This window comes from Cetorhinus maximus, chromosome 2 (genome assembly GCF_964194155.1).
Source record: "Cetorhinus maximus chromosome 2, sCetMax3.hap1.1, whole genome shotgun sequence".
NCBI classification, from domain to species: domain Eukaryota; kingdom Metazoa; phylum Chordata; class Chondrichthyes; order Lamniformes; family Cetorhinidae; genus Cetorhinus; species Cetorhinus maximus.
The window spans coordinates 98,919,470-98,934,180 of record NC_135880.1 but is presented as its reverse complement, the minus strand read 5'-3'; the positions used below and the strand labels follow the sequence as shown (position 1 = coordinate 98,934,180).

Here is a 14,711-nt window from a genome sequence, read left to right as displayed (position 1 = left end):
TTAGCTTTTCTCCAGCTTCAGTTTCAGTAGACAGCAGGCTAATGCACAAATGCTGCAGGCTTCCTTAAGGCTACTTCACACATTTCTGTTAGATCTCACAGGGCCTTCTCCTGACACATAGCCTCATTCTCCTTTATATATATTACTCTCTTTTAATATGTAAATTCTGTTTTCATATGTATTTGAAACTATATCTTCCTCACAATATAAAAACTTTCATGTTGCCACTATTTGTCAGTAACCTTTGAGAAAAACAAATATATTCTTTAGCCTTGCTTATCTAACTAGTTGTAAACAGACTAAAATCCCTTTAAAATCCAAATCTCCCTTCATCCATCTAAAAAGGCAATTTCATTTCACATCTTACATGCTAAGCCAGCATTTATGTTTATTCCTTAGCATGTCAAGCACCTAGCTTCTTTTGATTAGTTGAAGCTTGCAGTCTTGACTCCAAATGTAATTAAATCGCAGACAGAGCCAACTATACTTACCGCCATAAACCTACTTCACAATAAACCAGAAAAATATTATGAAAATTATTATACTTTCATGACAGGCATGAGGACTCTGGGTTCCATCAACAGCAACAAGAGAAATCTAGTAGGTCTACAGTGCTGATCAACAACTTCATTGCACAGACAATGCTGCAGCTGCAGGAGCCATTCTAGCAGTTGACTGCTGCACTGGGATACCCATCAGGTCCCTACCCAGGAATTGATGGAGCAGTGGGAACGACCCCGCCTTGCTTGTGACTCAGACTTCATGTCTACAGGCTTTAGGTGAAAGACTGATGGGGTTTTGAAAGAAAGTTAAATAGAGCCTGAGGTGGTGTACCCATTTACAATAGCAGCTAGCACACATGTCAGGAGGGAAAGTTGGGTGATCAGTATTTTGTTGGGAATGGGTCAAAAAAAGCAGGAGATGGGATTCATAGATATGTTGAACTTGGCAAGGGCCAAATGAAGGGAGATGTAGAAGAGATTAGAGAACAATATATAGAATATTAGCTTTTAATAGTATAGGAGGAAGTCATTCAGCCTGTCATGCCCGTGTCAGCTCTTTTGAAAGATCAGTCCAACTTATCCCACACTCTAGCTCCCTCTCCACATCTTTGCAAATTAGTTCTCTTCAAGTACAGATCCAATTACCTTTCAAAAATTTCCTATGGAATTTAATCCTACTGCCATTTCAGTGCATTCCAGATCTTATATCCCTCTGAATAATGAAATTTCTCATTTTCCCTCTAGTTCTTTTGTCAACTACTTTAAATCCCTGACCACGTGGAGGAACTAATTTTTCTCCACCTGCTATAGCAAAACCTCTCATCATTTTGGATACCACGACTAGATCGCCCCTCATCCTTTTCTTCTCTAAAGGAGAACAATCCCAGGGTTGGATTTTATGGCCACCCCAACCCCCTCCCCTGCCAGGGATGTTTTCAGTTGGGAGGTGGGAGGAGCCATGTAAAATGTGATGGGTGCCTAGCTCACTGCCTTCCTAGCCACCCCGACCCAATCTCCATAAAATAGTAGGCGGGCACCAAGATCAGCAGCCTGGCTGCAATTTTTATATAAATAATTAACTGGATATTGAGCTCGTTACCAAGCCAATTGATCCAAATATTATGTGCCCATGCCATAATTAGCTTGGGCAGGTGGGTAGGAGTGAGTAGGCCTTTTTTCTAACCTTTGCAGAAAAGGTGGGAAAGCAGTGGGGTATACTGTATGCAACTGGGCAGCCCCCCTCCCAAAGATGTTACCCCGCTTTATTTCTCCTTGCCCGGCCTCCAAAACCCATTCCCCCCATCCTAACACCACCCCTCCCCCACCTCACCAAGTTCTCTGATCCCTCCCCAATCATATCCCCAGGCTTAGTGGGTCCGGACACATGGCTGTCCTTATCCCTGTGCCTACTTCCAGTCCCAGCGGCGCCCACTACTCCATTCTGGTGCTGCTTGGACTGCTAGAGCTGCCAGCCAATCAATCAGACTGGCCAGTAACTTGAGGGCGGTAATTATCACTGTGGGGCAGGCTTTTTACCTAAAGTCGGCAATATGCACACTCTTCCTCCCACCATGAAGTTCAGTTTTTCCAATCCCTCCTCATAACTGAGCTCCTTCATCCCTGGTTATCATCCTGGTAAACATCTTTTGTACTCTCTCCAGAAACTTGACATCCTTCCTGGTGGCTAGAGTTCTACACAATACTCCTGCTGAGGCCTAAAAAATGATTTGCAATCATTGAGCATGACACCCTTGGTTTTGTATTCAATGCCCCTTTTACAAAGCCAATTATCCCATTCATTTTCTTAACTACCTTGTAAACTTGCCCTGCCACCTTCAAAGGTTTGGGACTATACATCCACAGGTCCTATGTTCTTGGAAAAACTCAGCAGGTCTGACAGCATCTGATTCCTCTCCGCAGATGCTGTCAGACCTGCTGAGTTTTTCCAGGTATTTTTGTTTTTGTTTCAGATTTCCAGCATCCACAGTATTTTGCTTTTATTTTGATCCTATGTTCTTACACCTCTTCAAATTAGCACCATTCACATTATACTGCCTCTCTATCCTGTTTCTTTCAAGTGCATCAATTTACACTCACCCACATTAAATTGCATTGGATATGTGTCTGTCCTGACTGTCGAAAGTCTGCACCTATTATACTTGCTACTTATTCAGTTGTCAAGATTTGTATCTATCATAAACGTCAAAATTGTAATCCCTGTACCTAAGTCCAGGTCATATAGCGACTCCTGGGGGACCCCACTGCCTGTTTTGCTCCCGTCATAAAAACATGTGTTCACCACACTCTCTGCTTCCTGTCCCTTAGTCAATTTCATTTATAAGTTATCATTTATACCATGTATTTCTGTACTCGAAACAGGTTTGTTATGTGGTATTTTATGAAAGTCCATGCACATAACATCTACCACATAACCCTCATCAATCCTCTGTTACTTGGTCAAAGAACTCAAATCAGAGGTTAGTCAGACACCTTTAACAAATTCATTCTGGAAGTCATTAACCCATGCATCTCTAAATAGTATTAATTTTATCCCTGACAATGGTATGTGGTAGTTTTCCCACCACTGACATTAGGCTGATTGGCCTGTAGTTACCAGGTTTATACCCCTCTCCTTTTTGGAATATAGGTGTACCATTACAATCCTCCAATCCTCTAGAAACATACCAATATAAAAAGGGGATTGAAAGATTGTGATCAGAGCTTCTGCTATCTCCATCCTATGCATCCCATCATTACCTGGTGACTGGTTAACTGAGATTTAGAACCTACTTTTTATCTATTTTTATTCTATCCAATATCTCAATCCTCCATTAACTTCATCTGCATCTTTCTCCACAAGAGAAGTACAAATTTAGTACCTCAGCCATACCCTCTGCCTCCACAGGATGATTTCTTCTTTGTCTCTAATTGGTTCCACCATTTCTTTAACTAACCTTTTGTCTTTATATGTTTGGAAAAGATCTTGGGGTTTCCTTTTATGTTACCTGCTCATCTTTTTTTTTCATTCTGTTTCTTTACCCATATATACTTTTTCAAATTATGCCTTCAATCTTTATGTTCTGCCTGATTTTTGGTTGTATTCTGTACCTGAACCTAACAAATGTCATAAACTTCCATTTTCTATTTTATTTTTAACCTCTACTCCTTTGTCACCCAGCAAGCTTCTAACATTAGATGCCCCATCTTTCCTCCTCAGGGAAATATCCTTGGTTTGTACCAAAACAATGCATTGATAACAGCCATTGCTCATTTACTGCTTTCTTGGTCAATCTTTTTTTTCCAGTCTACCTATGCTAGATCTCTTCTCAAATTATTGAAATTGACTCTCCTCCTGTTGGGTTCATGTTCATCTTTGACATTTCACTGTCCCCTCCCAATAATTACTTTAAAACTAATTATATTGAGGTTACTATTAACCTGATGTGCTCCTGCTGAAACACTCTACTTGGCCTACTTCATTCCTCAGAACTAGACTCAGTGCCGTTTCATTCCTTGTGGGGCTAGAACCATATTGACTGAGAAAGTTCTCCTGTATACACTTCAGGAATTACTCAATCTCCTTGCCCTTTATTCTGTTTCTTTTCCCAGTCCATATTAAGGCAACTGAAGTCCACTGCTATCACTATTGTTCCTACAATATTTTTACATTCCTCTGAAATTTGCCTGCAGATTTGTCCCACAGTCTCTTTCTGACTATGGGATCTATAGTAAACGCCTAGCAATACAACAGCTCCATTTCTGTTCCACAATTTTAACCAAATAGATTTTGAACTGTGTAGTTTAATCGGGGTCAGTGCTAGGACGCAGGAGAGCCTGGAGTTAATGAGCAAAGGGAAGGAAGTGGCAGCAGAACAATGACCTCAATTTTAGTGACAGAGGCCCATGAGCTCTTCTTTGTAGGAGAAGAGGGTGAGAGAGCAAGAGAAATCTTGGTAGAGGAAAAAATAAACACAAGAGTCCTTTGCTCTCCAGCGTGATCCTGCAATAGTGTACGTTTTTGATGGAGTAAATCAGCCAATCCTGATAATGGATGTCTAAACGTGTTACCTCAAGTTACGGATAAGCTATCAGTGACAGTAATCCACAAATAGTTGGGAAGACTTCCAAAGGAATGTAGTATGATTTTCATAAAAATTGAAACAACTGCTTTAAAAGAAAATGGTATTTACTGATTCTGCCAATCACTCCAGAGCAGCAGTTAATAAAGCAAACAGAATTATTGACAAAATGCTAAATGCCAGGTTGGAGGAAGTTGTACTTGAATTACACAGTGCCCTGATCAGACCACACCTTATCTCATGTGGAAGAAATACAACAGATTACATTCTTCACAGGCAAAATAGGAATGTAAGCAAGCTTAGCCACTTTGCCGTAATAGTCTCTTTGCTTATCTTGAATTCTCTCGTAGGAGATTGTGGGCAAAAAATGAGGATGCACAATGAATTTCAGATGACAATGCACCATACCCAGTCTCCCACAGAACTGTGCTGGCAGCTGAATTGGAACGTAGCAACTTAGCAGGGCACCACTTTAAACACCCGCTAGTTAAACACACATGCAAAATGTGGTACAAATGTCATCAAGGAGTACAACTAAAATTGATCTACAAATGGGTGAAGGTTGGGCCCTGGCTATAAAAACCACAGTCGGGGACCTTTTCAAAAGTTACATTTCTGGAGAGTTCGGAGGGCCAGCAGTGAAGGGTAACAGTTATTGCTTTTAACAAAAACATTTGATGTGAAGTAAAAGCATACAAGAGCTAGGTACTGCATATAGAAAAAATAAAAGCACCTTGATGTGGCTTTCTGTATCGCCTTCCGTTTATCATCCAGCATACAATTAAGAAGTTTCACAGTAGCATTCATGGATCCATCAGAAAGCATTGTGATAGAACTGGAAAGTCTGTGTAATTTGAACTCTGCTAGTTCGTCCTGTTCAGATCTCTGTTCTGCAGCAATGTTCATCTGATTTAATAGAAAACTGACGTTAGTTTTAATCGTAAACTTAAACATTTTTAAACAGAGAAATTCATATTTTTAGAATTAAGAGACAATCTGTTAAAAGAAATATGATCATAGAGTGAAATACAATTGATCAGAGTTTATTCCACATCTAAAGATTATAAAACTAATCTGTAAATATAAACACATAAATATCATTAAAGTTCAAAGTTCTCAAGCAACAGCCCTATCATTCTCTGCTCTGAAAGGTCATACAGACTCAAAACGTTAACTGTTTCTCTCTCCACAGATGCTGTCAGACCTGCTGAGTTTTCCAGCATTTTCTGTTTTTATTATAGCACTAGTGTTTTATTCAGTGTAACAATCAAGATAAAATGTATTTATAGAATACATAGATTCCTGGACAGCTTAGCCAGTTAAGATAGTTCAGAAAAGTCTGAAGTTCAAACCACAGCTGCGTTCAGTTAGTAGGTCTCATCCATGCCAATGTTTGGTGCACTACAATTGGTCTCAAAATCCAAACAGCCAAAACAATTACAGAATTGTTACAGCACAGAAGGATGGAAAGAGAAAAACTGATCCTGGTCACTGCCTAATAGGCACAACTGAAAGTGTGGGTGAACGGACATCAGAAGAGCTTAGGATAGAATAAGGCTGCGATGTCTCCCTCCGCATGAATCGTGGGGATTGTCTACATTGCGTTTTCTTGCTAAATAATAGGAACCATCTCAAATACTATAGCTGACTCATATCTTTAATTTTATTGTTATACTGAACTATATTTTTAATGTTGTTATTCCGGGCAAAAGCAGTTAAGAGGTGACCTGGACGGGAATTTAGTTTTGAACCTGAATTGACCAAACATTTTACATTTTACATGTAAAAGGGGCCAAATGATCAAAAGGCAGACTTCAGCAGAAATCTAGCTGGGTTGAAAACAGACAACTTCTTGTGTGCGAACTAAGATAAAACACATCTCAGAGGCACAGATAGTTAAATTGAGACAAAATAACTGAACACCCAGTTTTGGCCAGATTTGGTCAGACAATATCCCCGGAATGTTTCAAAGCATGGGAAACTAAAGGTCTTGGGAGCTGGGCACATCCAGGTTGGGCAGATGGTTCAATGACAGGGTTAGCAATTCAGGTCATCAGATGAGTTCTGCTGAAGGGTCAACATTAGTTGAGATTTTCCCCTTGGAGGCAGAAATTTACAGTTGGCCAATTCTTGAGTTTCAAACCTGTCTCTTATACAAACTCGCATATTTTCATCCCCGGAGTCAGGGGTGGGGTGAAGTTGGGGCTGCAGCCCCCTGAAGCAAGGAGAAGGCAGGAACGAGACTGAAAACTATGTCAGGCGCAAAGACAGAGGCATCCCACCCTGGGCCCAGTAAAAGGCCTGCCTCCATTGCCGTCATGGAATGGTTATTCTGTAAGCAACTTCATGGTGGAAATTACTGTACAGTAAGTCACCCTTTTGAGTAGATTCTCCCAGCTGTGTGCATACAGCTGTGTGTGTGTCAGATAATCCACTAATAATGCAATGTTAGTTGTTTAAATATGCTTAGGACACGCCAGGCATGGAGCATGTGTCTTTGTGGTAGTCCCACAGGAGGCAGGGATAGGAAAGTTGGATGCTAGCAACAAACGGGGCACCTTCAATTAGACCTGTGAGGAGGGATGATATAGAAATGAATCATCAAATGAGGCCATTGGATTGAGCTCAAAAGTAAAAACAGTGCAGTGACACTAGTAGGAGTGTACTATAGACCCCCAAATAGTGAGAGGGCATCTACGTAGGCAAACTTCTGAGTGCAAAAACAACAGGGCAATAATAGTTGGGGACTTCAACTACCCTAATATCAACTGGGATATGAAGAGCGTAATGGGCACAGAAGGCACAAAATTCTTGAATTGCATGCAAAACAACTTTTTTAGCCAGCACATAACAGGCCAAATGAAAGGGAGCACAATTCTAGATTTAGTCTTAGGAAATTAAGCTGGGCAAGTGGATGAAGTAGAGGTGAGGGACCATTTTAGAGATAGTGACCGTAATACAGTTAAATTTAGCATTATTATGGAAAAGGACAAAGATAGAACAGAAGTGAAAGTTCTAAATTGGGGAAAGACAAATTTTGTGATGCTGAGAGGTGATCTGGCGAAAGTGGACTGGTTACAGCTACTTGAAGAGAAATCAGTGACAGCCCTGTCGGAGGGCATTCAAAAGCAAGATTCTACAGGCACAGTGTAGACAAAGAAAAAAAGAGTCGTACTGCAAAATCTAGAGCCCCTGGTTATTTATTTATTTTTTTTTATTGTTCATTCACGGGACGTGGGCTTCGCTGGCTGAGCCAGCATTTATTGCCCATCCCTAGTTGCTCTTGAGAAGGTGGTGGCGAGCTGCCTTCTTGAACCACTGCAGTCCATGTGGTGTAGGTACAGCCACAGCATTGTTAGGAAGGGAGTTCCAGGATTTTGACCCAGCGACGGTGAAGGAACGGCGATACATTTCCAAGTCAGGATGGTGAGTGATTTGGAGGGGAACTTCCAGGTGGTGGTGTTCCCATCTATCTGCTGCCCTTGTCCTTCTAGATGCTAGTGGTCATGGGTTTGGAAGGTGCTGTCTAAGGAGTCTTGGTGAACTCCTGCAGTGCATCTTGTAGATGGTACACACTGCTGCTACTGTGTATCAGTGGTGGAGGGAGTGAATGTTTGTGGATGTGATGCCAGTCAAGTGGACTGCTTTGTCCCGGAGGGTGTCCAGCCTCTTCAGTGTTGTAGGAGCTGCACTCATCCAGGCAAGTGGGGAGTATTCCATCACACTCCTGACTTGTGCCTTGTAGATGGGGAGTCAGGAGGCAAGTTACTCGTCGCACGATTCCTAGCCTCTGACCTGCTCTTGTAGCCACAGTATTTATATGGCTAGTCCAGTTCAGTTTCTGGTCAATGGTAACTCCCAGGATGTTGATAGTGGGGGATTCAGTGATGGTAGTGCCATTGAACATCAAAGGGCGATGGTTGGATTCCCTCTTGTTGGAGATGGTCATTGCCTGACACTTGTGTGGCGCGAATGTTACTTGTCAGCCCAAGCCTGGAAATTGTCCAGGTCTTGCTGCATTTGGACACGGACTGCTTCAGTATCTGAGGAGTCACGAATGGTGCTGAACATTGTGCAATCATCAGCAAACATCCCCACTTCTGAACTTATGATGGAAGGAAGGAAAGTCATTGATGAAGCAGCTGAAGATGGTTGGGCCTAGAACACTACCCTGAGGAACTCCTGCAGTGATGTTCTGGAGTTGAGATGACTGACCTCCAATAACACAACCATCGTCCTTTGTGCTAGGTATGACTTCAACCAGCGGAGAGTTTTCCTCCTGATTCCCATTGACTCCAATTGTGCTAGGGCTCCTTGATGCCACCCTCGGTCAAATGCTGCCTTGATGTCAAGGGCAGTCACTCTCATCTCATCTCAGGAGTTCAGTTCTTTTGTCCATGTTTGAATCAAGGTTGTAACGAGGTCAGGAGCCGAGTGGCCCTGGCGACAGCAAAACTGAGCGTCAGCGAGCAGGTTATTGCTAAGCAAGTGCTGCTTGATAGCACTGTTGATGACCCCTTCCGTTACTTTACTGATGGAGTGTAGACAGACGGGGCGATAATTGGCCGGGTTGGATTTGTCCTGCTTTTTGTGTACAGGACAATGTACTGGGCAATTTTCCACCTAGCCGGGTAGATGCCAGTGTTGTAGCTGTGCTGGAACAGCTTGGCTAGGAGTGCGGCAAGTTCTGAAGCACACCTTCAGTACTATTGTCAGAATGTTGTCAGGGCCCATAGCCTTTGCAGTATCCAGTGCCCTCAGCCGTTTCTTGATGTCACATAGAGTGAATCGAATTGGCTGAAGACTAGCATCTGTGATGCTGGGGACCTCCGGAAGAGGCAGAGATGGATCATCCACTCGGCACTTCTGGCTGAAGATTGTTGCAAATGCTTCAGTCTTATCTTTTGCACTGCTGTGTTGGGCTCCTCCATCATTGAGGATGGGGATATTTGTAGAGCCACCTCTACCAGTGAGTTGTTTAATTGTCCACCACCATTCACGACTGGATGTGGCAAGACTGCAGAGCTTAGATCTGATCCTTTGGTTGTGGGATCACTTAGCTCTGTCTATCACTTGCTGCTTATGCTGTTTGGCACACAAGTAGTCTTGTTTTATAGCTTCACCAAGTTGACACCTCATCTTTAGGTATGCCTGGTGTTGCTCCTGGCATGCCCTCCTGCATTCTTCATTGAACCAGGCTTGACCCCCTGGCTTGATGGTAATGGTAGAGAGGGGAATATGCCGGACCATGAGGTTACAGATTGTGTTCAAGTACAATTCTGCTGCTGCTGTTGATGGCCCACAGCACCTCATGGATGCCCAGTCTTGAGTTGCTAGATCTGTTCGAAATCTATCCCAATTAGCACGGTGGTAGTGCCACACAAGATGATGGAGGGTATCCTCAATGTGAAGGCAGGACTTCATCTCCACAATGACTATGTGGTAATCACTCCTACCAATACTGTCATGGACAGATGCATCTGCGGCAGGCAGGTTGGTAAGGATGAGGTCAAATGTGTTTTTCCCTCTTGTTGGTTCCCTCACCACCTGCCACAGACCCAGTCTAGCAGCTATGTCATTTAGGCCTCGGCCAGCTCAGTCAGTAGTGGTGCTACTGAGCCACTCTTGGTGATGGACATTGAAGTCCCCCACCCAGAGAACATTCTGTGCCCTTGCCACCCTTAGTGCTTCCTCCTTATCTAGAAACATACAGGGCAAGATAAAACAGAAAAAAGAAAGCTTATGACAGTCACAAAAAAATTAATACGTTAGAAAGCCTAGGGGTGTATAGAAAGCACAGGGGTGCAGTCAAAAAGGAAATTAGGAAAGCAAAGAGACAATATGAAAAAATATTGGCAGGTAAAATCAAGGAAAACCCAAAGGTGCTTTGTCAGTACATTAAGAGCAAGGGGAAAACTAAAGAAAGGGGAGGGCCTATCAGGGACGTACAAGGTAACCTATGCGTTGATGCAGAAGATGTGGGCAGGGTTCTCAATGAATACTTTGTCTCTGTCTTCACAAAGGAGAGGGATGATACGGATATTCTAGTTAATGAGGAGGAGTGTGAAATATTAGATACAATAAGGATAATGAGAGAGGAAGTACTGGAGGGACTGACATCCTTGAAGGCGGATTAATCACAAGGGCCGGTTGGATTGTTTCCCAGGCTGTTAAAGGAAGCCAGGGAGGAAATAGCGGACGCCCTGAGAATAATTTTTCAAGTCTCATTAGATACAGGTGAGGTACCAGAGGATTGGAGGTCTGCAAATGTTGTATCATTGTTTAAAAAGGGTGCAAGGGATAGGCCAAATAAATATAGGTCAGTCAGTCTGATTTTGGTGGTGGGCACATCATTAGGGTCAATTTGAGGGTAAGGATAAACTGTCACTTAGAAAGGCAAGGATTAATCAGGGATGGTCAGCATAGTTTTGTAAGGGAAAGTTGTGTCTCAATTGAATTTTTTGAGGGAGTAACAAGGAGGGTAGTGCAGTTGATGTGATCTACATGGATTTTAGTAAGGCATTTGACAAGGTCCCACATGGTAGACTGGTCAGAAAAGTAAAAGCCCATGAGATACAAGGGAATGTGATGAGTTGGATCCAAAATTGGCTCAGTGTCAGGAAAGCAAAGGTAATGGTCGAAGGCTATTTTTACAAATGGAAAATGGTTTCTAGTGGCGTTCCACAGGGCTCAGTGTTGGGACCTTGCTGTTTGTGGTATACGTGAAATGATTTGGACTTAAATGTGGGAGGCACGATTGAAAAATTTGCAGATGACACAAAAATCGGCCTTGTACTTGATAGTGAAGAGGATACCTGTGGATTCCATAATGATATCAATGGTTTGATTGATTGAGTGAAAAACTGGCAACTGGAATTCAATCTGCAGAAGTGTGAGGTAATGCATTTTGGAAGGGCAAACAAAGCAAGGGAATAAACAATAAAAGGGGGGATATTGAGAGGGGTTGAGGAAGTGAGAGACCTTGGAGTGCATGTCCACAGGTCCCTGAAGGTGGCAGGACAGGTAGATAAGGTGGCATATGGAATGCTTTCTTTTATTGGACAAGGTATAGAATACAAAAGCTGGGATGTAATGCTGGAACTGTATAAAACACTGGTTAGGCCACAGCTAGAGTTCTGTGTACAGTTCAGGTTATCACATTTCAGGAAGGACATAATTGCTCTGGAGAAAGTACAGAAGGGATTTAGAAGAATATTGCCAGGGCTTGAAAATTGCAGCTATGAGGAAAGATTGGGCAGGCTAGGGTTGCTTTCCTTAGAACAGAGGAGGCCAAGGGATGACTTGATTGAGGTGTACAAAATTATGAGAGGCCTAGATAGAATAGACAGGGAAGACTGATTTCCCCTAGCGGAGAGGTCAATTACCAGCAGGCATGGATGTAAGGTGATTTGTAGAAGGATTAGAGCGGATATTAGGAAAATCATTTTCACCCAGACGGTGGTAGGTGACTGGAATTTGCTTCCTAGATTTGTGGTTGAGGCAGAATCCTTTAACTCATTCAAAAAGTATCTGGATTTGCACTTGAAGTGCATGTAACCTGCAAAACTATGGACCACGTTCTGGGAGGTGGGATTAGAATGGGCAGCTAGTTTTTTCAACCAGTGTAGACACGGTGGGCTGAATGGCCTCTTTCTGTGCTGTAACTTTTCTATGGTTCTCCCTTGGCATTTGCTTAGGCCTTAAGTGACAGCCAACTTCCCGCCTGTGCTTGTCCCACAGTTGATTTTGATTATACTTTAATGTATCATGCAATGTGATGGCTCCCTTGCAGGTCATTGGCTGTTGAAGGCCAAAAGAACGGTGACAATTAAGAAAGGTTGCCTCCCTTCAGTATTTCTCTTTATTCTTTCATGGGATGGGGGCATCCTGGCAAGGCCAGCATTTGTTGGCCTTTCCTAACTGCCCTTGAAATGAGTGCCTTGCTAGGCTAGTTCAGAGGACAGTTAAGAGTCAACCACATTGCTGTGGGTCTGGTGTCATATGTGGGCCAGATCAAGTAAGGATGGCAGTAAGGAAATTAATTAAAAGGCATTAGTGAAACAGATGGGTTTTTACAACACTCAATGATAGTTCAGTGGTCACACTAAAACTGAAATTAGTTTTATATTCCAGATTTATTAATTGACTTTACATTCCACCAGCTGCCCCCGCACCCCCACCCCACCCTCCCCCAGTGGTTAATGTTCCGTCCCAGCTCTGGATCCCTGTTACACATGGACCACTACAAAAAAAATTATAAAACATATACATATCAAACAATTAACGGTGCTGTTCCAGTAGCAGCCAGAAAAGTCACATTGTAATGCATAAAAATTAGCCAAATGATTGATGATACTAGTAGTTTTATATTGACTATGAAAATTATGTGTTGTAACTGGAGTATTGGTTCTGCTAGCATGCATCCTAGGGAAATTTAGAATATGTATATGCTTACTAAACCAGGTTCCTTATTTCAATTTCATACTATTAAGGTGATATTCATCAATATTCTGGAAAAGGAACATATAAATTCTCTAAAATTTAATGTTATGGCAACCCCATGTCAACTAGTCCCTTTCAAATGATTGTATCTGAATTACAAGATACTGAACTCAGCTTCAAACAAGGCTTACGGTAAACAGTGATTCTGAAGAACCAGGAAAGTATTAAATACAAAAATTTAAAATGGCATTGTGCTAAAAGAGAAACAGAATATTTCTTCAGCGGACAATAATTTGTTTAAGAAAATTGCTATACCGGGTTTAAGGACTGACTGTAGAGTTTTAATGAAAGTTCGTCTAATTTAAAATCCAACTTCAGTGTCGTTTTAACTCTTAGAGGTTTGTGTGTTTCTACAACAGCAGCTGTTACCACAGTTCTTCCTAAAAAAGAAAAAAAAAATATTTTTTACAGTATTACAATGACTTCAGTATTTTACTCAATATGAATATCCTTCTCCACAGATTTTTTTTTTTTCATTTCCCCATGGCAGTTTAAGAATTTCAGTCCAGTTAATAAGCTGATACCAACAAAAGGTAAAAGTGGCAACGGGGCTACTGGTTTGTTCTAAAAGCTCAACTTGTTCATTGAAGTCCTCCATGAAAGGAACTTTGCCATCCTTATAACTGCTCTGGTCAATATGTGATTCCAGACTCATATCACCATGGTAAATTCTTAAAGCTACTAAGTTAGGTCATTAGTATAGAGGGAGAAATATTCAGGAAGTCTGGCAGTACCAGTGGAGAGAAAAACAGAGTTAATGGCCGGGATTCTCCGGCCCGCCGCAGCGAGTTTCCCTCACGGCAGGCCATTCGAACCTCTGTTGACTTCGGTGGGACCGAAAGATCCTGCCGGCAGGAGGGGCTGGAAAATTCTGCCCAATGTTTAATCAGAAATGGAAAAATTTGGCAATGTGAGGTTTAAAGCAAGTAAAGAGGCAGGGAAAACAGGGTAAGGGGAGGATAGCACAAAAGGGAGGGCTGTGATAGGGTGTAAAACAGGAGAAATTAAATGTCAAAAGTTCATTATTATTATTTGAGAAGAGAGCTTCAATATCCACATTTTTAAATGTTTATTCTCAGGATGTGGGCAACATTGACAAAGCAAATAGTGTTCCCATTATATGTTAGGTACAGGCTTCCATTAATTTGACTTAGAGGGTAAAAGAATGGCAATGTGTGTTACTTGGGTGGGCCTAGAGATGATTGTGTTTCGATGATCTTACTGCTGTTGTACCTTCTGGTATTTGAGGTCATGTGACTGTCAGTGTAAGCTTGGTGCTGCTGTGACATATTTAGCATACAGCATGTACTATAGTCACAGTCCACTGATAGTGAAGAGGGTTGACACTTAGTTGAGTGATGGCGTATCAATCAACTATTCCAACCTAAATGGTATTGAATTTCTTGAGTATTGAAACTGCATCCAAAGAAGCAACTGATGAGCATTCCATCACACTTCTGGCATCAGGAGCAAAGCATGCACCATCTGCCCTGCTCTTGTAGTGAGATTGTTGATATAGTTGATTGTAATGCAGCTAAGACCTCATACTATAATTCATAATATATATATATATATATATATATATATGGACAAAGGCCTTTTTAAAATGGCTGAAGCTATGTCTGTC

At 42.0% G+C, this 14,711-nt stretch overlaps 1 protein-coding gene across 6 annotated transcripts in view; it reads right to left on the bottom strand.

Moving 5' to 3' along the window:
• The window catches only part of vps13a (vacuolar protein sorting 13 homolog A), a 523,321-nt gene that overhangs the window by 235,427 nt on the left and 273,183 nt on the right, over positions 1 to 14,711 (bottom strand). For all 6 annotated transcript variants that reach the window (XM_078567491.1, XM_078567508.1, XM_078567499.1 and 3 more), the window contains 2 exons: positions 13,340 to 13,464; positions 5,316 to 5,488 (listed from right to left, as the gene is read on the bottom strand). In XM_078567491.1, coding sequence (XP_078423617.1) covers positions 5,316 to 5,488; positions 13,340 to 13,464 — 298 coding nt within the window. The remainder of the gene's footprint in view (positions 1 to 5,315; positions 5,489 to 13,339; positions 13,465 to 14,711) is intronic.